At 54.1% G+C, this 21,754-nt stretch overlaps 2 protein-coding genes across 6 annotated transcripts; one reads left to right on the top strand and one right to left on the bottom strand.

Annotated features, from left to right (window-relative positions):
- Position 1: 1 nt before the first annotated feature.
- UNC45A (unc-45 myosin chaperone A) lies at positions 2-13,645 on the bottom strand. 5 transcript variants are annotated; one of them, XM_036843474.1, is made up of 21 exons: positions 13,380-13,618; positions 12,994-13,155; positions 12,725-12,761; positions 12,250-12,425; positions 11,631-11,785; positions 10,397-10,489; positions 9,720-9,887; positions 8,062-8,230; positions 7,638-7,808; positions 6,590-6,761; positions 5,542-5,842; positions 4,648-4,742; positions 4,272-4,413; positions 3,752-3,892; positions 3,422-3,549; positions 3,147-3,213; positions 2,562-2,675; positions 2,219-2,334; positions 1,241-1,358; positions 976-1,131; positions 241-853 (listed from the first exon to the last, which is right to left on the bottom strand). In XM_036843474.1, the coding sequence occupies exons 4-21, from the start codon at positions 12,323-12,325 to the stop codon at positions 596-598; spliced, it is 2,640 nt and encodes an 879-aa protein (XP_036699369.1). In that variant the 5' UTR covers positions 12,326-12,425; positions 12,725-12,761; positions 12,994-13,155; positions 13,380-13,618; the 3' UTR covers positions 241-595. The 5 variants fall into 5 exon arrangements, with proteins under 5 accessions (XP_036699367.1, XP_036699369.1, XP_036699366.1 ...); XM_036843472.1 differs by lacking the exon at positions 11,631-11,785 and having other exon boundaries at positions 2-853; positions 979-1,131; positions 13,335-13,645; XM_036843471.1 differs by lacking the exon at positions 11,631-11,785 and having other exon boundaries at positions 13,335-13,624.
- A 2,980-nt stretch (positions 13,646-16,625) lies between these two features.
- On the top strand, positions 16,626-18,494 carry HDDC3 (HD domain containing 3). Its single transcript, XM_036843225.1, has 4 exons — positions 16,626-16,779; positions 17,088-17,143; positions 17,251-17,491; positions 17,796-18,494. The coding sequence occupies exons 1-4, from the start codon at positions 16,668-16,670 to the stop codon at positions 17,924-17,926; spliced, it is 540 nt and encodes a 179-aa protein (XP_036699120.1). The 5' UTR covers positions 16,626-16,667; the 3' UTR covers positions 17,927-18,494.
- Positions 18,495-21,754: the final 3,260 nt, after the last annotated feature.

Genomic DNA, 21,754 nt, shown 5'->3' with positions numbered 1-21,754 from the left:
AGCCTAACGCATGTGTTTCCATGCAACAGGATACTTTATTGATTCACTTACGTTTACCCTTTGGCCCTCTACAAGGATTAAGAGGCAATTCAGCGGGCCCTGGGGTGGGAATTCATTGGATTCCTTCTGCAGAGGTGGCTGTGCTGCTGAAAAGCTGCCCACACAGGCTCAGCCATGCCCAGCTCCTGCTCCACGCTCTAGCCCACAGCCAGCCCTCCCTGCCCACTGACTGGGCACATATTTTGAGTTCCACACACTTTTATTAGAGGATCAGGGGTGGTCCTGCCAGCAGGCTCAGGTGAGGCTCACAGCTGGTGAGGCTGCTTGCTGGGTCCTTCCCAGTGCAGGGAGTCCACAGGCTGAGTTAGGACGCGCCTTCCCCATTCCCAGCTGTCTAAGTAGTACAGGAAAAGTTCCCTGCTGCGTGAGGCTGAAGGCAGTAATGGCAGAGCAGGGCTGTGAACGTGGCCCCTGACTCAGAACGGAGGACATCAAAGGGCAGCTGGGCAGGAGACACCCCAGCACCCACCAGCCAAAGCCACGTCTGCCCTCGCTCTCTGTGCTGTGATAGGTAGCGTGTGTGAGAGGCAGGTCCTCACTTTCCATCCTGGCTGGGTCTGATAAGCCCATATTCCACTGCTTTCCCCAGACAAGCGGTGGCAGCCCTCGTGACGGGGCTCTCCTTGCCCTTAGCCAGCACTGACAGGATCTCCAGCATCTCGCTCTCCATCAAGGTGCTGGCAATCTTGCTCGAGGCCTCCACCATGTTCAACGCCACCACAGCGCCCCGGTGCTGTAGCTCCTGGTTGGGGCTCAGAAGCAGGGCCTGCAGGATCTCCAGCCAGTGTGTGGTCTGCAGGAAACAGAGCAGCGTGACCACCGGGCAGCAGGGAACCCTGGCAGGGCACTCACTCACACACCCTGGCTGGGGGTTCCTGGCCCACCTCCCCTGCCCCACCAAGAAGGGGCACTGACCACCTGGGGGATGCGGCTGCAGAGCGAGGGCCGTGTGGAGGTGAGCACGGCCAGGCCCCCGGCAGCCGCCCGCCGTAGCAGCTCGTCGTCCTCTCCACTGTACAGCACCAGCAGCTTCAGCCGGTCACTGCCCGTGGCTTCAAAGAGATCCTGCACCTGTGGCCGGAAGCGGGGAGTGCACCAGGTCAGCTGGGGCAAAGTCCAGCCAGGGACAGGTACTTCTGCGTGCCTGCCTGCCATGACCGCCTCCTGGACCAACCCTCACCTCCTTGCTCATGGCCAAGTTACACATGCACTCGGTGGCTGCCCGGCGGATCATCTCATGCTCCTCAAACATGTAGCCCTCAATCATGGGCACAGCCCTCTCCTTCAGGATCTTCTGCCTGTGGGGCCAAGGGTGGAGGGTCGGCATCATCAGAGCGTTGGCATCCATCACCCCCACCCCCGCTTCCCCACACAATCAAACCCGGGGCCAAGGATTTCCCTGGGCAATATCCAAAGAACCCCTGCACCGGGGATGAAACCACCAGGCAGTGGTTTCCAGCCTTCTAACCGGGCCTAGGAGATAGCATGGGACCTTGGGAAATGCTCTAAAGTAGGAGTTAGGAGACCCGGGTGGTGATGATGGCGACGCTAACACCTAACATTCGAGCCCTCACCCTGACCCAGCACTCGGACTATCTTACTTAATCCTCGCCACAGCCCTACGGTGAAGGTGCAGGTGTGATTATCATTACTATTTTGCATAAGAGGAGACTGAGACTGAGTGGCCCAAGGACACAATCAGCAGTAATAGCTCATCTGTACTGCTTGGGCACATTGCCAGGAGCCAGGCACCTATGTAGTAAATGCTTTTATACGTATTTTCTCATTTAATCCTCCTCGCTGCTCCTCCACGAGCTAGGTACTGTAGCCATCCCATTTCACAGAGGGGGAAACTGAGGCACAGAGGAGTTAAGTTACTTGTGAGATTATACACTAATAAACAGTGAACCCAGGATTTGAACCCAGGCAGCCTGACTCCAGGGCCTGCGCTGTCATTGCCCAGTCCCTTGCTATCTCACGGGACACTGCACAAGTCACGCCTCTCGGCCTGTCTCTTCCGCTGTAAGATGCAGAGGAGTCACCGTGAGGAGCAAATAAGTGAGTGACTGGGGAGTGCTTTCCACGCTGTAAAGCGCTTTCCCAGGGATGGTCCAAACCATGATGCCCTGCCCAGGCCCCACATCCCAAGGGACCTTACCGGAGCCTCTCGCTGATCCCCGCCAGGTTCGTTAGAGCCATGAGCGCCTCAAAGTTCTGCAGGCCGGAGCAGTTGAGGTGCAGGAGGGAGACCAGGGGCCGGACCACCTCGTAGATCTGCGATATGCACCCACCTGTCAGGGCTATGTGCCCCAGCTCCCCCAACTCCACCGGCCCTGCAGATGGGAGGGAGTCCAGCCCCCAAAAGAAGGCTGCCCTTCCCACCCCCAGGGCTCAGCAAAGCTGACACTTCCCCAAGGAGGAGCCGCAGCCCGGGTCAAAGGCCATCAGGGCCCCGTGAGGGGGTGGAGGACAGGCCAGCGCTGGGGCAGAAAGACATGCACCCGCTCGCCAGGAAAGGTCATCTCTGGGTTGGAGGTGATGGTGAGCTTGGCAAGAGCCTGGGCTGCCTTCATCTGCCCCACGTCAGTGCCTTCCAGGGCCAGCGGGAGCAGAGCCTGTAGGGACAAGCCCATCAGTGTCCAAGATGTGCCTGGGAACATAAGGCCCAAAGCACGAGGCTCTGAGGCCCTGACTGTGCTGCCCTCACCTTTCCCCCCCATTCTCTCCCCAGGCTTGACAATGATACTCCCACTCCCACCCCTCTCATCTCTCTGAGGCCTCCCAGTAAGCTACCCAAACACTTCCCGAAACAACTATTAAGGAATAGACGTGGATTGTGCCCGGCACCAGAGCCATGGAGGTCAATGACACAAGGGAAAGAAGAGCTCAGGACCCTAATAGGCACAAAGTCCAGGGCTCTGAAGAGCCCCCCCCACCGCCCCCCAGCATCTCTCACTCAGCAGGAAGACATTCCTGCTGGTCGCTAATAATACTTCTCCGTCCCACACCCAACACTGATCTCTGGTGTAGCAGCCACTCAGTGATGTTTTATACGCCATCGCGAAGGAGTCTGTAAGCCCGCTTACCTTGCCCCCTCCCTGAGCAACCACGGTGCCGCGGTCCTCGGACTCCTCCACCAAAGCCAGGAAGACCCTGTGGGGAGAAGGCTGTGCTGGACAGGTGGGCCCGGGCTCTGGCAGGCAGACCCTCCACTCCTGGGCTCAGCGAAGGAAGGGTGCCATGCGGGTGGCCCCCTGCTCCGAGGGGCCCATGGCACCGGGACCTGCTCCCACTGTAGTTCCATCAGCAGCCTGGAGGCTGACGGGCTGCAGCAGGCCCGGTGTAGCTGGGGCAGGCTCACCTGGAGAGCAGCTCCCTGCAGGAACTGGTCAGCACAGGGCTCTCGGTCTTCACCATGCACGTCATGGCTGACACCACACCAGCCGCCAGCAGCTTCTTAACCCGAGCACGCACGAAACTCGGTTTGTCCTGGGGGAGGAGGCAGCTGAGCACAGGGGCCTCGGCTGATTAGGCAGGGAAAGGGGAACCCTCCTCACAGCACAAATTGATGAACATGAAAACAAAGGGAAAGAAACCCGCTTAAACAGAAGGCTCATCTGCTGTGGATGTCTCGGGTCAACTGGCCCCAATGACACGGAGGCCCCCAAACCCCTCCTAGCAGCCCCCTCACCTTGGGGTGCTGCTCGGGCACGTGCTGCTTGGCATACTTGGCCAGCTCCACCATCTTGGGGTCCGGCTCCTCGTAGTCGTAGCTATTGGTGCAGTTCACCAGCGCCGAGGCCACCGCAAAGAGCACCGACCTCTCCTCGGACTGCCGGGAGCAGAGGGGCCATCAGCGGCCATCCCAGGGGAAAGAGCAGCACCGGGATAAGCGCTGCCCAGGCTCCCAGTTCTACCCTCAACTGGACCACGCAGGCACCAGGATGAATCTGGGAACCGCCCAGGCCCCAGGGTGGCCCCAGACTTTGGGAGCTCACACACTTGACCACCCCAACTGCTTCTAAGAGATCGTCCTTTCCGACCCTGCTGGTGCAGGCCAGTATGCCCAGGCCACACAGAGCGGCCACTCAGGCTACCAGCCCCCCCTCCCTGGGGTCACAAAAGCCATTGGCCAAGACCTGCCAAGAAAGCCCCATAGGCTCTAATCCTAGACAGTGTCCCCGGACGACTGCAGGAGCCCATGCAGCTACCTTGCTGAGCTGGAACAGAGCCTTCAGCGCAGCCTCATCCTCCACAAACTCCTCCTTCACATCGGCATCGAAGGTAAGGTAGGCCAGACCCTCCACCGCCCAGCGCCGAGTGCCCGCATCGATCTGGTCATTGCACAGCCACCTGGGGGCATGCAGGGCACGGATGACCATCAGAAAGGTGGGGGGACAGGAGGGGCACACCAGGACCAAGGGGGAAAAGTCAGGGGCTGGGGCATCCCCGCCACAGACAGAAGTAGTTCACGTGGCAGCGCAGGAGGGTCTGCCTGGGGGAGGACAGGGCAGTGAGGAGGCCCCACCCTCCTCTTTTGAGGTCTGGCTGACAGGTTGGGAGCCACAACAGTGCTAAATGACTCACTTTCGACACTGCTTGGCCAGTTTGAGCGTGGAGCCTTCAGCAAACTGCTTCATGCTGAAGTCGGTCCCTCCGGCCGAGCCGAGCTTACAGAGTCCCTGGTGGAAGAGGCGAGAACCAGCTGTTGGCCGAGGGACGGAGGCAGAGCAGGGCTCCTCCACAGCTGGCGTGGGCTCCCCCCCAGGCACTCTGCCAGGCTCTCTGGAGGCCATGCACACCGCCACCAGGTTACCACCTGGAGCACCGGGCAGCAAAATCACCTACTGGGGTGGCAACGTGACATGGCATCTGGTAGAGACTGACATATTGACCACCGTGCTGGCCTGGGCCCCAACCCCTCTCGATCTGCACTGGGATTTGCTGTTCCTTTCCATGTCATACAAGGAAGCTCTTTACAGATGGAGCTAAGATCCGTGTGGGGAGAAGACGGGTACCTTAGGCCAGGCCAGGATCCTCACGGAATGGAGAAACCCAGGACTAAGTGCTCCAAGGAGGAGGACCAGCGTCCTCAAGGTGCAGGGCTGCAACAGGCTCAGGGAGGCCAGGCAGTCCCCACACCACCCGCTCCTGGGGCCGCCTGCCGGCCCAGCCTGTCCACACAGCCCTCTGACCCGCCTGCCCAGCGTGTCCTCCATCATCTCCTCCTGGAGCCGCTCCCACTGCCCCAGCCCAGCCACCCTGCATTCTCAGGTGTCCTCTGTGTACGAGGCTCACCTCCCTGACCTGACCATGAGACCTGCGGTAGCAGGAGCCAGGGCCCCTGCCTCCGGCCTCGACAAGGCCCTGCACATCCCATACTGTCACCCAGCGTGTGCTGGGATTGCACCCTGAGACACCAGCCAGCCCAGGGCCCCTGCCTGGCTGCCTGCTTGCCCAGCCCAGGCCCGCCCGTCTCACCACCAGCGCCCGGATGCGGATGCTGTCCTTCTCGCCACGCCTGTACAGGTCCTTCAGCAGTGAGACACCGTTGGCCGTGATAAACGAGGCCCGCTTGGCCTTGCCGGCCGCGTGGATCAGGGCCTCCACGGCCACCAGCTGCTCCTCCTCCTGCTCTGAGGCACACAGAGCGATCACACTCTCCATGACGCCATTCAGCTCTAGGGCCCGGTTGCCGGCGTCACATGGGCCCTGCAGGAGGCAGGACACCGTCTGGAGGGCCCGCAGCTTCCCAGCCAGCCCTTGGCCCTCAAACCAGCTCCTGAGGAGTACAGGGTGGCAGCTGTCACATCAAAGCCAGCATAAAGGGACTCTCCTTCCCTCCCTTCCCCTCTACTGGCCGGGCATCTGCACTACTTGAGCAGCAACAGCAAGAAAAGCTGCCGGAATTCCCTGGTGGTCCAGTGGTTAGGATTCTGGGCTTTCACTGCCGGGGGCCCGGGTTTGTTCCCTGGTCGGGGAACTAAGATTTTATAAGCCGCGCGGCGCAGCCAAAAAAAAGAAGAAGAAAACAGAAGTTGCCAATGGGAAGACTAGGACATCCTCTGGATGGCAGTCGTTGGCGTTCTTTATCGAGGCTTTCATTCGAGCCTCCCTTGATGACACACCACCTAATGTAGGTCACTCTCACTCACACCACCCTGTTTGCCTCCTTCCCTGTACTCACTAAAATCTGAACTTGTGCTGCTTATTTCCTGACTTGTTTTCTCCTAGCTGTGAGCTCCTTAAGGGTAAGGACTGTCATACTGCACTGCTGTGTCAGAACGGACACACAGTAAGGGCTCAGTGAACACTATGTGCTTGAGGACATTTGTTGCACTAGAGAAGTGATTTGAGAAAGAATGTCCCTGGGGAGGTCACTCTGGAACAAGATGTGGCCCTTGGGACCACCCTGTCTGGCCCCCGCTAGTCCTTCCCAAGGCTGCTCTCCTTGTGGGAAACCTTTCACTGCTGTCCCTCCCCAGTCAGAACTCTCGCGGGAACCCTGGCAATAGGAGGCTTCCCTTACTTGATGTAGTTTTCACAGAGTCGGTGGAAATTCTCCCTCTCGGCATCACACTTCAGGTCGTCGAAGAGCTTGCTGAGGAGAATGGAGGCGCTCATGCGGCTGTTTGCTGTCACCGTGAGCTCCCCGGGAGGGTCCTGCAAGGAGCCCCCCACCTCCAGAATCTTTTTCAGACCTGAAAAGACACCCTATTTAGACAGCAGAACATGAGTTCCAACCCCTATAAGCAAAGGGAAGAGGTTTCCTGGGAGATGCCTGCAAAGGCAGGACCACTCTTGCACGAGGTCAGAGTGCAGACAGGCTCACAGAAGCTGGTGGGCTGGGGGCAGGCGTGGGGTCAGGGAAGGACCTCAGAAATAAGGTCTGCATGCAGGCCCTGCCCATGGGGGTGAATGCTGTTGGGTTTGGAGGTTCCTCATCTGTAAAACTGAAGGGAAAACAACATCCACGCCTCATAGGATAATTGGGATAACAAGAAAAGATGAGTACCTAACAGATGTACTCAGGCTGGGACTTTGCCAACCTTTCCTAATTTATCTTTTAAGGGAAAAGAGAAGTATGAACTTATATATTAAACTTGAAGAATTTTTTCCCTGCATATAGAAGTAACACACACTCATTGAAAAAACTTCAGATACAGAAAGCTGACCCGGCCTCCCTGTTAACCTGCTCGTGGGCCTGCTCGATGTGCGTGCACGTGCACACGAACGTGGCTGAAGGGTCCAATGTTCCCTAAGGGTACAGCGCAGGCCGCATGCACTTCAGTACAGACACACGCTGGGTGCAATCCCTACTGGAGACGAGCAGGCCCAGCTACCCAAGCAAGATGCAACACACACTTGATCTTTCTCTGTCTCTCTGTATTTATTTATCTATTTATTTATCTACCTATTTATTTATTTACTTATATGCCACACCACAACGGCTTGCAGGATCTTAGTTCCCTGAGCAGGGATCGAACGCAGGCCCTCGGCAGTGAAAGCGCAGAGTCCTAACCGCTGGACCACCAGGGAATTCCCTTTCTCTCTCTTTTTAAGACTCTGTCACCTACCTTGGTCGATAACCCAGAGGGTGAGGCTGTTGTTGGGGTCCTTAGGAGACTTCCGGGGCACCACTTTAATCAGGAGGGTCAGGGCACTGTCTCGGCCTTGGCCCGAGACCCCCACCTCAGTCAGTAGCTCCAACAGGTTACTGATGAGGACCTTCAGCTCCCGGGCGGGATCTAGCAACAAGAAGACATTAGTGGGCTCTACAGTGGCCTAGCCCCAACTTCCCTGGTAGGGAGAGGGGACCTGCAGCCTGAGCGCTGGTTTCCAGCCTACCCCAGAGGCGCCTTGGCTACTTAGAACCTCGAGTAAAATACTGTCAACAAGCCGTATTCCTGAACAACCTGCGGCTGCAGCTGGCCTGGCTGGCTCAGCCCCTTCTTCTCCACGAGAGCCACACCCACAGGACACAGACTTGCTTCCACTCACCCACGATGATGGCGCCTTCTTTGCCACGGAAGCCCTTCTTGACGCCTTCCTTGAGGGCATCAAACATAACTTGCAACAGGTGGCAGGCAGCCAGGGACACGGCCTGGTTTTCCACGCCCAGGATGGAGACCACCCTCCGAGTTCCCAGCACGCTCAGGGTTGCCACTGTCTGGGTGGGAGAGAAGTGGGCAGAGCTTCCAGTTGGTGAAGGGCAGCCATGGAGATCCCTAACTGGGGGTCAGAGAGGGTGGCCAGAGGGGGAAAACATGTGGGTGAAAGCGCAGCTCTCCGTGAAAGCAAAGTGGGCCTGCTGAGGGTGAGGCCAGGGCAATGCCAGGATTATCTTGTTGGAAGGGCTTCCTAAAGAAACATTCCAGGGGACTCTCCCACTCTCTCTCTCCTCGGCTCCAATCAGAGAAGACAAGGAATACTGTGGCTCTGAAGGCAGCTGCTTTGGTTCGTGTCTCCCCAGGAAGGAGAAACATAAGCCTGGACAAAGCTACCTGAATACCCGGCCCAGGGACACCTCATTCCTCCCTGATACCAACCCTGAGGTTCTGTCTACATCCTGGGGACGTGGACATACATGGAACGAACCACAAGGCCTCTGCCCCCATTTCTGAGCTGGAAAAACCCCGAAGGTCTACTTGGGTCCATCCCCATTCACAACAGGGATGGGCAGGAAGGCTAGAGGAGGCAGGCGGAATTCACGTGGCTTTACCGTTCCTACTCCTGGGAGACCCAGAAATAGAGCCCGATCTTGGCCTGAAGTGTTCATAGAATGTTTCACATTTCCACCCCTGATCTAGGAACTGTGGGCTCCTCTAAAAGCAACCAAGGTCAAATCCCTGTTCCCTAGGTCCAGTCAGTTCGGGCAAGAGCCAGAGCATGGACTTTGTGACACTGGCCTGGGGCAGGGATGTTCCTGCTGAACTGTCTGTGCAGGACACCCACAGTCTACACTGAGAACCATCTCAGGGTCCTGCCCTACATATCTGGTCTCGATGGTAAAGATGCTGCGGGTCACATCACTGACCACATCAAGCACTGTGAGGACCCCTGTCCAAGGGAAATGCCAGCTTGATGGTGAGGGAAGGACAGGTGCCCTGTTCTTCGCATGCAGCTTGCTTTTACCACACGGACAATGAAGGGATCAATGACCAGGTGTCTCTGTGATCAGCTGCAGGAGAGTTCCCTGGTCCGGGAAGATCCCACATGCCGCGGAGCAGTTAAGCCCATGCGCCACAACTACTGAGCCTGTGCTCTGGAGCCCACGAGCCGCAACTACCGAAGCCCGCGTGCCTAGAGCCTGTGCTACGCAACAAGAGAAGCCACTGCAATGAGAAGCCCGCGCACCACAACGAAGCGTAGCCCTCGCTCGCCGCACCTAGAGAAAGCCCGCGCACAGCAACAAAGACCCAACGCAGCCAAAAATAAAATAGATGAAGAAAAAAAAAGTGCTCAGGGTGTCAGTGGGCTGCTTTTGCTCTTTCCTGGCCGCACTTTGTCCCAAATCATGTTGGTCTTTTTGTGTCATTTTAATTTTGCCTCTCGTTACGTATCTCCTTATATTTTGCCTTATGAGAGGTGGAAGAGTGGATGGACAGACAGACTGACTGAGGCAGTAACTAGACCCTTCGCCCCACCCACCCACCCACCCGTGATTGGTGTTCAGAGCAAATGCCGACTAGTGTGCGCAGGGCCGCCAGCATCAGGTCTGGCTCTCCCGTGTCCAGCAGGCGCTGCAAAAGCTGAACCCCGTTGCTCCGGAAGATCTTCTCAGCTCCAGCATCCTCCCGGGCCAGCACCACCAGGTTCTGAGACGCCTGCGTCAAAGGAAGTGCACATAACGTGAACACTGTACATGGCACAGGGCAGGGCGAGTAGACGCCCTGAGCTCTGGACCTCACTGCTTCCACTTAGCAGCTGAGTGACCTTAGCCATAAACTTAACCTCTGTGAACTTCAGCTTCCTCTTCTGTAAGTAGAGAAAAGAGCTTGCTCTTGGCATTGACAGTTAGAATAAATGGAGTCTTGAGTTCCTGGCAAAGCCTGAAGGGCAGAAACAGTGCCTCAGACACCTCTGTACACCCAACTCCGAGCACAGGACCTAAGCACCAACAAGGTGCTTCGGGAACACTGGTTCCCTCTCCCTGGCTCACACTTAGGCCCCAGGCCCTCTGAGCTCCCACCCAGGCTCTGTGAGCCCAGCTGCCCGATCTAAGGAGCGACGTGCAGCAGGCCAGGCCAGCAGGGGCTCCCAGGGCCAACATCAGCACACAGGGAGGGATGGGCAGCACTGGGGGAGTTCAGCTCCCACTCACACAGTTCCATACCTTTTGCTTTTTCTCAGTGCCTTTTTCTTGTGGGTCCAATAATATCTGAAACATCTGTTCCACTTTGGCATCCGTCGAAGACATGTATCTCACCTACGACAAATCAGCAAAGCACGGGAGGAACTGCCTCTCTTGACCGGAGACAACACATTCCCTCTTTGTTCTCTCAGGCTCCTCCCAGGGCCTGGCTCCTGACCCTGGGAGGCACAGAAGGATGCCTGGGCTTAGGCCTCGCACCAAGCTACCTTGGGCAGGAAGAGACTTGCCTGGCAGCTTCTCCCAAACTCCCCGCGGCTGTTTTCTTCTCTGAGCTATTTCCCACTTGGGCAGCGGGGGGCAGCGCTGATGCTGAAGGCAGGGCCATTCAGAAGGGGTGGCGTCCTGTTAGCCACGAGGCAACCCACTCCCAGTGGACCATGTACGTTGGGCAGCCTGGTGCGCGGCCCGTGGCACTGAACCAGCATTTATACCTCCTGCAAGGGAGCCAGCAAGTCATGAGGTAGCTGCTGACATGCCTTTTAAGTCAAGGATTCTCTTTTTGATGTTTTTTAAAAAATAATGTGAATGACCAAGCTCGTCCTAGGCCCTCTCCCTCCCTAGGGTCCTGGGCGTGGATAGCAGCACATGCCTAGCATGTGTGCGCCGCTCCCTGCTTCCCCTCCTGCAGCCATGGCAGACGTGGTTCATGTCACAACACGTTCTTCTCCTAGGCCCAGGCGACCTGCTTCCTAATCCTTCTCAACACAGGGTTCTAAGCAGCCCCAGCTGATCAGACAGAACTGACACTGAGAGTGCTAACACTGAGACCTTTCCCACGTCTCAACCTTTTGATAAGGTGTTTGCCATTATATTACTTGCTTCCACTGGGTCAGTATTTTAACACCAAATTATCCGGCTAATTCAAGCTTGATAATAGTTCATGACAATCTTTAGATTATTTTCTCCTAAATTAATTTTTAAATATGTGTATCACACAATGTCTGTTAAAAAAAACAACCAGAAGAAGCAAAATCTTTTTTGAAAAGCTCTCTCAATCCTATTCCTTTCCCTAGCAGTCATACTGTCATCATTTTGATGCACGTCTTTTAAAATATTTTTCTTTGTGTTTACATACCCAACTGTACCCGTGGAAAAAACATGGTATTATTTTGAGTGCATTTGGGGGGGGGGATCATTTTAACATAAACGGTATCATACTATACGTTATTATATATTTTGCTTTTTTTTCACTTACAAGTGTCAGCTTTCCACGTCCATATGTGTTGATCTGCCTATTCTTAGTAACTACAACGTAGGAGTCTGTAGTAAGGATGTCGCTTAGTTTATTTAGCCATTCCCCTACTGCTGGGCATTTAGGCAAGTTCCAATTTTTCATTACTACAAACAAGGCTGAAACAAACATACACACACCTGCTTGTATACACGGGCAAGGCTTCTCTAGGGGAGACAGCAATAAGTAAACATACTGAATCATAGGACATGCTCATTTAAAATTTTAAGAGATATGCTAAAGAACTCTCCAAAGGAGCTGTGCCAATTTACATACATCCCCTCCAGCAGTCATGAATGAGCCCCCATCCTCCTGCAACCTCACCCCTTAAGTGTGTCTCCCTCCTTCTAGCAATGTGTACAAACTTTAAATGTTTGCCAAAAGACCACCAAAAAGAACAGCACCTTACTGTTCTTTTAATTTCCTTTTACGTAACCACTGGCAAGACGAGCATCATTCTATAAGGTCATTTGCCATCAGCATCCCCCTTCCAGAGAACTGTGTTTACGCCTTTGATCCAGATCCATTTACCAGTGCCCCTCTACCACTGGTCAATGCCTCGCTCTCTCAATTACTCACACACCTTCTCCTGAATCTGGCCCGCGATGTTCCGCAGGGCCTCCTGGAAAACTTTGTTCTTGGGCTCCAGGCTCACACATCTCTGCAGGTCAAGGACGGCCTGGTCGAGGTGGCCTAGCTTCTCTAGGGCTTGGCTCCGCCGGTAAAGTGCTTTGACATCCCCACCGTCCTTTTCAATGGCTGAGCACAAACAGGAGCTCTGTCAGCACCCATGAGGCCACCATCTCCAGGCAAGAGCAGCAGGGAAAGATCTCGAGGGGCAGAGGAAGGTGGGGGGACGGATGTGGGGCTCAGTACTTCAGCCTCAGAAAAGGTGAGGGTAGCTGCGGAAAAGGAAATGCCCCGGGAAGTGGGAAAGAAAAAAGGCAAATGTGTTTCAGGGGTGAAAAGGAGGAGGAGAAAGTGACGGTGCAGTGGTCCCAGAATCCTTGCCCACCCCAGAAGTCCCACAGCTCCACACAAGGGCCACATTCCCCTACCTTTGGATGCCTCGGTTTCTGCTTTGTCGTAATCTTCCTGTAAGAGAAAGAACAGGCCTGAGAGGCTGGTCATCTCCTTTTTCGGGCACAACTGGGCAACAAAGTTGTTTTCCTTAGTCACGAGGTTCCCCCACCACCTAGAGACGCAAAAGACGTGTAACAAGTGTGGGTGGCCTGAAAAGGCGAACGTCCAGTCGGAGCCCAAGCAGCAGCGAGGTGGGCAAACAGGGGTCCGGGCAGGCCAAGGGAAGAGCAGCCGGCTCGCTCACCAGCTTGAGGTGGCAGGCGGCCCGGTTCCGGTGCAGAATGGCCTGGTCCTGGGGCGTTGCGCCCAGACCCAGGGCTTGGGTGTAGGCCGTCAAGGCGCCTTCGTAGTCCCCGCATTTGAACAGCTCGTTGCCATCCTTCCGCAACTGTTCCACTGAGCTGGCCTGAGGAGGGAAGGGGTGGAAACGTCCGAGGTGGGCTCAGGGTGAGCCGGGGAGCTAGGGGCAGAGGAGCCTGGGGTCGCGGGTGAGTCCCATGGAGGGCCAAGATTGAGGGAGGAGGAGGCCCGAGAATGATCAGTGCAGGTGCGAAGCGGTGAGGGCGCAGGGGGATGGGTACGCACTCCGGGGTCAGCGGGCCGGGGCTCGGGGGTCCCTGGACCACTCACGGTCATCGCGCAGCGGACGTCCCGGGCGCGCGCAGGCGTAGTCTCTGGAAAGTGGTGCGTCTAGGCTCGGAAATCCGCCGTCGGCTGCCCCGCCCCAGTCTTGCGTCAGAGGCGGTGGCAGAGAAGGGGCATGGCCAAGGCGAGAGCACGCCGGGAAGAGGGGCAGGGCGCTTGGCCCGGGTCCGCAGGCGCAGAGAAGCCCCAGGCGCGCTTAGTCTGTTCCCGCTGAGACCGACAGGGGGCGCGCGGCGGAGGACCGAGAGGGGCGCTCGTGGCTGCTCAGGCCCGGTCCCGGCCCAGGTCCCGGCCCAGATCTCGGCCCCGGCCCCGACCGCGGCAGAAATGCACGAGGTCTGCAGTCATCAGGGCCACAAGCAGCAGGCTGTAAAGGCCCAGTGCTAGAAGCGGGCCCGGGCCCCTATGGGAGAGGGTAGAATATCAGGATGCTGGCCCAAGCCGCGCTCTTGCTGCTGCAGCCTGTGGGTTAGAGCCCCTGAGAGTCTGGAGAAAGCCCAGAACTCCCTACCCAGAAAAGTGTAGAATTTGAAAATACAAATTCAGGGAGCTCACAGGTACCCTGAAGCCATCCGTGGACAGATTCAGGATTGAAAACCCCGACTATAATAACGTGTAATCCAGAATACAAGATCCTCTCAGTATTGACACCCGTCCCACCCCACCCACCACACAACACCTACAATGACTCCCTGTCACCTGCTTTCACAGCCCCCTGAACTTTTCCTTCACAGATTTGTTTGTAATCATGTATTTACGTGATTTTATGTTTGAGATCTGTCCCTCCACTGGTCTGTAAGCTACAAGCCTCCCACCCCAGAAATTAGGAACAGAGCCTCAGGTACTGGAACACCCTGTCAATGTGCCAGTGGCTCTGGGGCTGGAGTTCTCACCTGAAGACGGGAGGAGGCGGAAGGGCAGAGAGATTGATCTGGTACAAGGCCTCAAATTCAGACCGAGTGCAGCAGGAGCCCCCTGCAGCCTGCAGGTGGCAGCAGTAGGCTTCCTCCGGGGTATCGGAGAGCCGAGGACAGAAGAAACCGGGGTAGCGACGGCCATCAGCATCCCAGGCGGTCCGGCACAAGTGGGGATGGTGCGCCAAAGCTGAAGGGAGGGGCAAGAGGGCTGGAGACAGGCAGGAATGATCTACCCACACCCCACTCCACCCCTTTTGGAGAATAAAAGGGATCAACCATTATCAGAAGGGCAGGCTTCCTTCCTCCCCACAAGCTCCCCAGAGTAGCCTATACCCTGCTAAAAGAGTAGGGTACTGGAGGGGGGTGCTGCGCAGAGGAGAGTGCTGTACCTGAGAGAGAGGTCGGCTGGGCAAGCGTCATCCAGCTGAAGAGCAGCAGTAGCCCCACAGACAGGCCTGTCAGCAAAGGGCCTGGCCTCCTCTGGAAGCCCATGAGAGGTCACCTCCACCTCAGCCCTGGTCCTAGAAATCCCAACATCTCTATTTCTAAGCCATGGCTGCAGGCAGTAAGGAAATAAAATCAAAGCCCCAAAGCACCATTAATACAAACCTGAAGCTTCTCTGTCACAGACCTCTAGAGAGAAATGAAAGTGACTGAGTTTCTATCTTCTATTGGAAAATGGGAGGATTGTAGCTCCAAGCTGCCTAAGGTTCTCTGAGCTGAAGGGGAAAAGGCTCAGAAGGCTAGAAGACCGAATGAGGAATGAGAGAGAAGTTGAGCCACTAGCCTGAAGAACAGACAAGCATTAAGAACCAAATATGTTTCTCTCTATACACTCTCAACTTTCAGGCTGCCATGGAAGCCATGGGAATTCTGATTGTTCCACTTCAGGCCCCAGAGACCTCAGTTCCAGCGTTTGGAGCTTCCCTCTCTAACTTCTGCATCATGGCAACCACCAAGACTAGCTGAAAAGCAAGGGTGAGTGCTCTCATTAACTTTTCCCCTGAGCCCTCATTGACCCCAGCTACCAACCAAAGTATAAGAGCTACCAATCTGACTGGAGTATACTTAGCAACCAGCCAACCCCATTTCACAAGAAAAGCTCTTACAGGGTCTCCAGGTCTCTCTTACCAAACCTCATACTTCATAGATGCTGTCTGCTGAGACAGGGAATTTCTCGAGAAGGCCAGAGGCCACCAGCCAGCAGTGTTGTGTTGTTCCAGTGTCTACTGAGGCCTAACAACGTCATGCTCCCAGAACAGCAGTGACACCACTCATAAGGGGCCCACAGCAGTGCCTGGGGACTGAAGCAGGAACCCTCACGGCACAAGAAAGAAATGCAGATTTTGTTCCCAGCGCCTGACAGCAAAGAAGACAGTTCCTGCAGAAACAACACTGCTGCCTGGGAGCCTAAGTCTGCAACAGTTAGGGAGGGCTCCCAGTGCAGGCTCCAATTTCCAGAAGGTTAAGCACTAGGGTCTTCTGGGCCCAAAGGTGAGGCTCCCATGCCCATAGCAACCAGGCCATTCTTGCAGGGAGAACTATTTTTATAAATTTATTTATTTTATTTTATTTTTGGCTGCGTTGGATCTTCGTTGCTGCGCGCGGGCTTTCTTTATTTGCGGCTAGCGGGGGCTACTCTTTGTTGCGGTGCATGGGCTTCTCATTGCGGTGGCTTCTCTTGTTCCGGAGCACGGGCTCTAGGCGTGCAGGCTCAGTACTTGTAGCACGCGGGCTCAGTAGTTGTGGCTCGCAGACTCTAGAGTGCAGGCTCAGTGGTTGTGGCACATGGGCTTAGTTGCTCCGCGGCATGTGGGATCTTCCTGGACCAGGGCTCGAACCCATGTCCCCTGCATTGGCAGGAAGATTCTTAACCACTGCGGCCACCAGGGAAGCTCAAGAACTATTTTTAGAGCACTTTGAGAATTTTCAGAGCATTGACAGCTTGAAAATTGTTTTGTCACGGCGGGAGAGGGACCTCCTGGGAGAGGCTGTCTCTGGTCCAGAGGCTAGGTGAATTGCCCTTCCTCCAAGTCGCCAGTCCCCTGTGCCTTCCTGCCCTGGACACACTGAGAGGCTGCTGGCTTATGTCTTGTCTGTTTTCCTCCTTCCCCCAGGATGTGGGTTCCCAGAGCCAGGCCATATTCTTCTTGCACCCTCAGCAAAGCCCACTTAACCAGGGGCTGCGATATTGAGGGCAGCTTCCCACATCCAGTGCCCTCACGTCAGCCCCAGAGAAACTCTTCTGGGCCAGACTCCACAATCCCCGGGCCTCCGCGGCGCTAGGGGGCGCTGTGGACGCTCGGTCCACGCTCCCCGGGCTTCTGGGACCGAAGTCGCCCGCCCCACTCACGCGATGGGCTCCGAGGCGGCCCAGCTGTTGGAGGCTGTTGACTTCGCGGCTCGCAAGCACCAATGGCAGCGGCGGAAGGACCCCGAAGGGACCCCCTACATCAATCACCCTATCGGTGGGCGCGCCGCCGGGGGAGCAACGGCTGTAGCATCTAGGGGGTGGGGACCGGGAAGGGAACGCGGAGGGCGTGCACCTCATCGAGCACCTAGTCCGTACCAGGCTTTGTGCCAGGCACTGTTCGTGACTCACCACAACCTGGGGCGGTAGGCATGACTGTTCCCTTTGTACAGTGAACATCCAAAAAAGAGTAAAGGACTTGCCCAAGGTCACCCAGCTAGTGAGGGGCCACATCTGGCTCTACAAAACCCACAACACGCCGCCCTGGGACTCCCTCCTGTCTGACTTCCTGCTTTGCCCCGTCAGGTGTGGCTCGTATCCTGACCCACGAGGCAGGAATCTCTGACATTGTGGTGTTACAGGTAACTTTCCTCCTCTGCTAGGAGGCTGGGGTGCGGGTCAGGGGCCCCATTCAGCTCTGGGTTCCCCTTGGCAGGCGTCACAGGACTGAGTGGGAGCCTGTCCCCAGGCAGCCCTGCTCCATGACACGGTGGAGGACACAGACACCACCCTGGATGAGGTGGAGCTGCACTTTGGGGCACAAGTGCGGCGTCTGGTGGAGGAGGTAACAGATGACAAGACTCTGCCCAAGCTGGAGAGAAAGCGGCTGCAGGTGGAGCAGGCACCCCACAGCAGCCCCGGGGCTAAACTGGTGAAGCTGGCAGACAAGCTGTACAATCTGAGGGACCTGAATCGCTGCATCCCAGAGGGTATGCTCCTCTACCTGCTCTGAGGGAAAGGGGAGGGGTATCCACCTTCTGAAGGCACAGCTTGGTCAGTTCCACTGAAAAAAAGCCCGGGTGTTCTTGTTAATTCCCTAGACTAATCTTAGTAGACTCTGATCTTCTTTCATACACTAGAAATGCAGTAGCTGGGCAAAGGGGAAGTATTCAGAACAAATCCTTCCATCAGGAACTCATCTCACAGCCCTGCACCAAGCCCTCCAGGAAGTGGGCAAAATCCAGTGCCTTCCTGGACATCAACATGAGCAGTTTTCTGTCCATTCTTATGCAGGATGGTCCGAACACCGAGTCCAGGAATACTTCGAGTGGGCAGCACAGGTGGTGAAGGGGCTTCAGGGGACAAACCAACAGCTGGAAGACGCTCTAAAGCAGCTGTTTAAGGAGCGGGGGCTGACACTCTGAGCAGTACTTGGAGCCATCCAGTGGCACAGACTCCATCCTTGCCCAGGCCAGAGAAGATTCATACTTCAGCCTTTCGGTGCCTCCCGAGCTTCCTCCTGGTTCACTCAGCCCAGATATTAGAGACCAAATACACGTGTCCTTTCTCACTCTGAAGATCTGCCAACTAAGCTGAGCCCCAGATTGTGGGATGATGCGCGCCATCCATTTCTAATGCATTCACTGCCCTTCTTCAGGCCTTGGGTCTGATTGCATGGTGGGATCTCTGGCCCCTCAGGGACTTGGGCTTATATATAAACGCTAGTTCAAAAATCATTATGCAAAATAAAACATTTGGATAAAGGTTTGAGTTGCTGCTGCTCCTTCTCCAGCCTCCCCAGTGGGGAACCGATGGGGGGAGGGGGGCTACCTGCCCTTCAGTAGGGCAGGGTTCCAATTGTGTGCCCCTGGGACAGATCCCTCAGGTTGAGGGCCTCAACCCCTGGGAGACTGGCTTCCTTATCAGTAAGATAGGTTGTGTAATTATCAGGGTTGGATTATGTGACGTGCCTGACACACAGGTATTCAAAAATTGGTAGGCTTCCTCATTAAGAAAGTTGGATGGGTTGACAGATACATTGGAAAGGAGTGCCAACCTGCTTACTGGCAGCTCTTGCTGAGCACAGGAGAGTCCCCAGAAGCAACATGATAGGGCCAGTGGGGGACTGCGGGTCCCTCAAACCCCGGGTTGCAACGGAAACTTGCCGAGGTTTGCAGCCCACCCCCAGTTTCACCGTCATCACATCTCTGGTTCCTTTGGTTGCTAAGCGACAGGAACTTCCGGGAGCCTGGGGAAGTGGCCTGGGAACTCCACCCTTGGAGCCCGGCGGTAGGCGGGGTCTGGGTGAGGGGGCGGACCTTCTCAAGGTGTCCGCGTGAAGGGATCCCCAAGTGATCGGTTTTTTGGTCGGTGCTGAGCAGCTGAGGCTTATTAGCCCACTTGAAAAGGGTACATCTGTGGGGATGAGGAGGTTGTTAGGTCAAAGGCCACTTCGTGGTCACGAGGTGCTTGATGTTTTACAAAACCTTTTCACATGTGTTACCTCACCTGTTCTCTATAATAACCAGATGAGACAGGCAGGGTAGGGATTATTGTTCTCATTTTACTGAGATGAAATATGAAGCTCTCAGAGGTGAGACTTGTTAATGATCAGCAAGACCAGAATCCCTCTCTCTTTTTGCCACACTGCTGGGCCTTTTTAACCAGACAAAAATGACCACAATTGAGGTTAGCTCCAACCACGCTGGACATAGTAAAGATCAAGTCTGAAGAGGCTAGTGGATCTGGATTATGAGTCTGGCCTCCCTAGATAACCTGTTTGATCTGAGCCAATATAGTGGATTTTTTTTATTCAATAATTTTTAAAAATAATCAGAGACTTCTGGAAAAGTGGGAAGTACAGCATAAGTAACTTTTTCCCCTGAACCATTTGAGATTAACTTGCTGACCTGATGGCCTATCACCCCTAAGTACTTTAGTATTTGGACAAAGAAATTCTCCTGTATAAACCAAACTACAACCATCAACATCAGGAAATTAATGTTAATACATTACTACCCTAACTCTCTGATTATACGGGGCTTCACAATTTACTTGTATGCTTAGTTTGGCTTTTGCTGGGCTGGGAATCAAAAGGTTTACTTCCGGCCTAGAATTAGAATGACAACAAAGAGATTCCTGGCCACTCTGAGGATCTGTCCTTAACTTGTCTCCATTTCTCTGGAACTGCATGGCCTTGTCTTCTGTTCATGGCTGTAGCTGGTCTCTCCATTCTTAGTCAAAGGAGACTTCCTCTTGTTTTGAGTATGACCATGCTTTTACATTTTTTAAAAAAAATATTTATTTTGGCTGCTCCGGGTCTTAGTTGCGGCATGCGTGTGGGATCCAGTTCCCCAACCAGAGATCAAACCCAGGCCCCCTGCATTGGGAGCACAGAGTCTTAACCACTGGACCACCAGATAAGTCCCTTGCTTTTCCATTTTTCATATTTTGTTTAGCATTCTTAGGCATTAGGAGTTGAGGGGGCAGCAGTACAGGTGTGCTTACTCATCTAGTTTGAATGCAAGTCCCCAGGCATTCTGACAAGAAAACCTGTCTTTCCTCCACTGAGCTTCTCAGGCCTCCACACCCAATGCTGTCTTACATCTTCATCCCTGTCATGTTCCAAATGCCAAGGAGGCCTCATCCCCAACCCCACATAGGCTTCCTGTGCCTAGACTACCTAATTTCAGAGTTCTTTCCTTCCAGGTTTATTCTCAACTAGGGAGGTCTAAGTCAGGAGCCAAAATGGATGGACACTCTTTGCAGCACTTGGTCCTGGCAACTATTATGATCAAATCAGATTTCCCACTGACCCTAAGTAAAACTGAGGTTTGTTGTGAAGGATCTGGTCTCTCATCTATTTTTTTTCTATGAGAATTGCTCCTTGAAGTGTTTGTACGCATTCTTGTTAGGGAGAAACAAAAATTTAGTTCAGAGGTCTCTTTTGGATGGTTAGCCTCATTCCTACCACCCAGACTACGATCTCCTTTCTCTGTGAGGGCATGAGTGTCATTAGCTAACCACAGTGACAGAGAGTGTGGTAAGCAGGTCAATTTCAGGTAAAGACGCCACTCTCTCCACACAGGTCATACCCATCCCCTAGGCAAGCCAAATCAGAGCACTGTGTGGGCCTGGCCCACCCTGCATGGGGGGACTCAGCTCTTACAGTTTGAGTCTGCCTTTCTCTTCATGGTTCCAGCTGGCCATACAGCCCTCCCTTCTTCATGGAAACAGTATGATTCTATGGATGGAGAGTTGCAGAGAGGAACAGAATCCTATCCATTTCCAGTGGCTGAAGTTGCTTCTGTTACGTCCTGGTTCCGTTTTTTTTTTTTTTTTTTAATGTGTTTTATGTCACTGAAAATTGATTTGTTCAATAACCTGGTATCGATATTGCATACTGGAAAGAACATTTAATTGGCTTTGCCACTGACATAGGTGAGTTCGTGTAATCTCTGTGGGTCTCAGTTCCTCATTAGCAAAATGAGAGGGTTGGACTAAATGGCCTCTATGTGCCCTTCTAGAACTAACATCATACATGTTTGTAATTGAAGAGAAATTCCGTACTACTTAATGGAGGATCCTGCATTGAAAGCAGGCCCTCTTGGGGCAAAGGGTGTCTGCCCCCTGGGCTCACTCTTTCCACCTGAGTTCTCCCTTACTCCTAAGGTCCCTGGTTGATTTTTTTTTTTTAAGAAACACTCAAAAATAGCTTATTAGAAACTGTGTGTGTCAGATTATCAAATTATATTGACACAATGATTTCTAAGTTCTTTCCAATTCCAGAGTATGGTTTATAGGTTAATTTACTTATATTCTTAACTCCAGGCATTGATCTAAGAAACAGACCAACACTTTAGCCTATGGTCTCTACAAAGGCTGTAGTTTTCTGCAAATCACATTTTATAAACTGAATTACATATACACATAATTTAATTTTTAAACATTTTTGAACTGGAAAGGTGCATTTTTCTACAAAGGGCAAAAGAGATGTCTTTTTTCCTACTTGATACCATAAAGAGAAGTCTGTCAGAACGGAGATGGTACAGTTATCAGAGTTCATAAGACAATAATACTTTCAACAAATGGGATCTAAATAACTGTAAAATTGAGTGTCCTTTAAGAAATGGAAGCTGAAAAGTATATTCAAAAAATTTCAATCAAGCACAAGTAATCCACTTTCCTGAACTGCAAACACTTCCTCAAGTATACATAAGGGATCTGGTTCCGGTTTTGATGTAACCCTCAGA

This window comes from Balaenoptera musculus, chromosome 2, assembly GCF_009873245.2.
Source record: "Balaenoptera musculus isolate JJ_BM4_2016_0621 chromosome 2, mBalMus1.pri.v3, whole genome shotgun sequence".
NCBI classification, from domain to species: domain Eukaryota; kingdom Metazoa; phylum Chordata; class Mammalia; order Artiodactyla; family Balaenopteridae; genus Balaenoptera; species Balaenoptera musculus.
The sequence above is the reverse complement of the archived record's forward strand: the minus strand, read 5'-3'. Positions and strand labels throughout refer to the sequence as shown.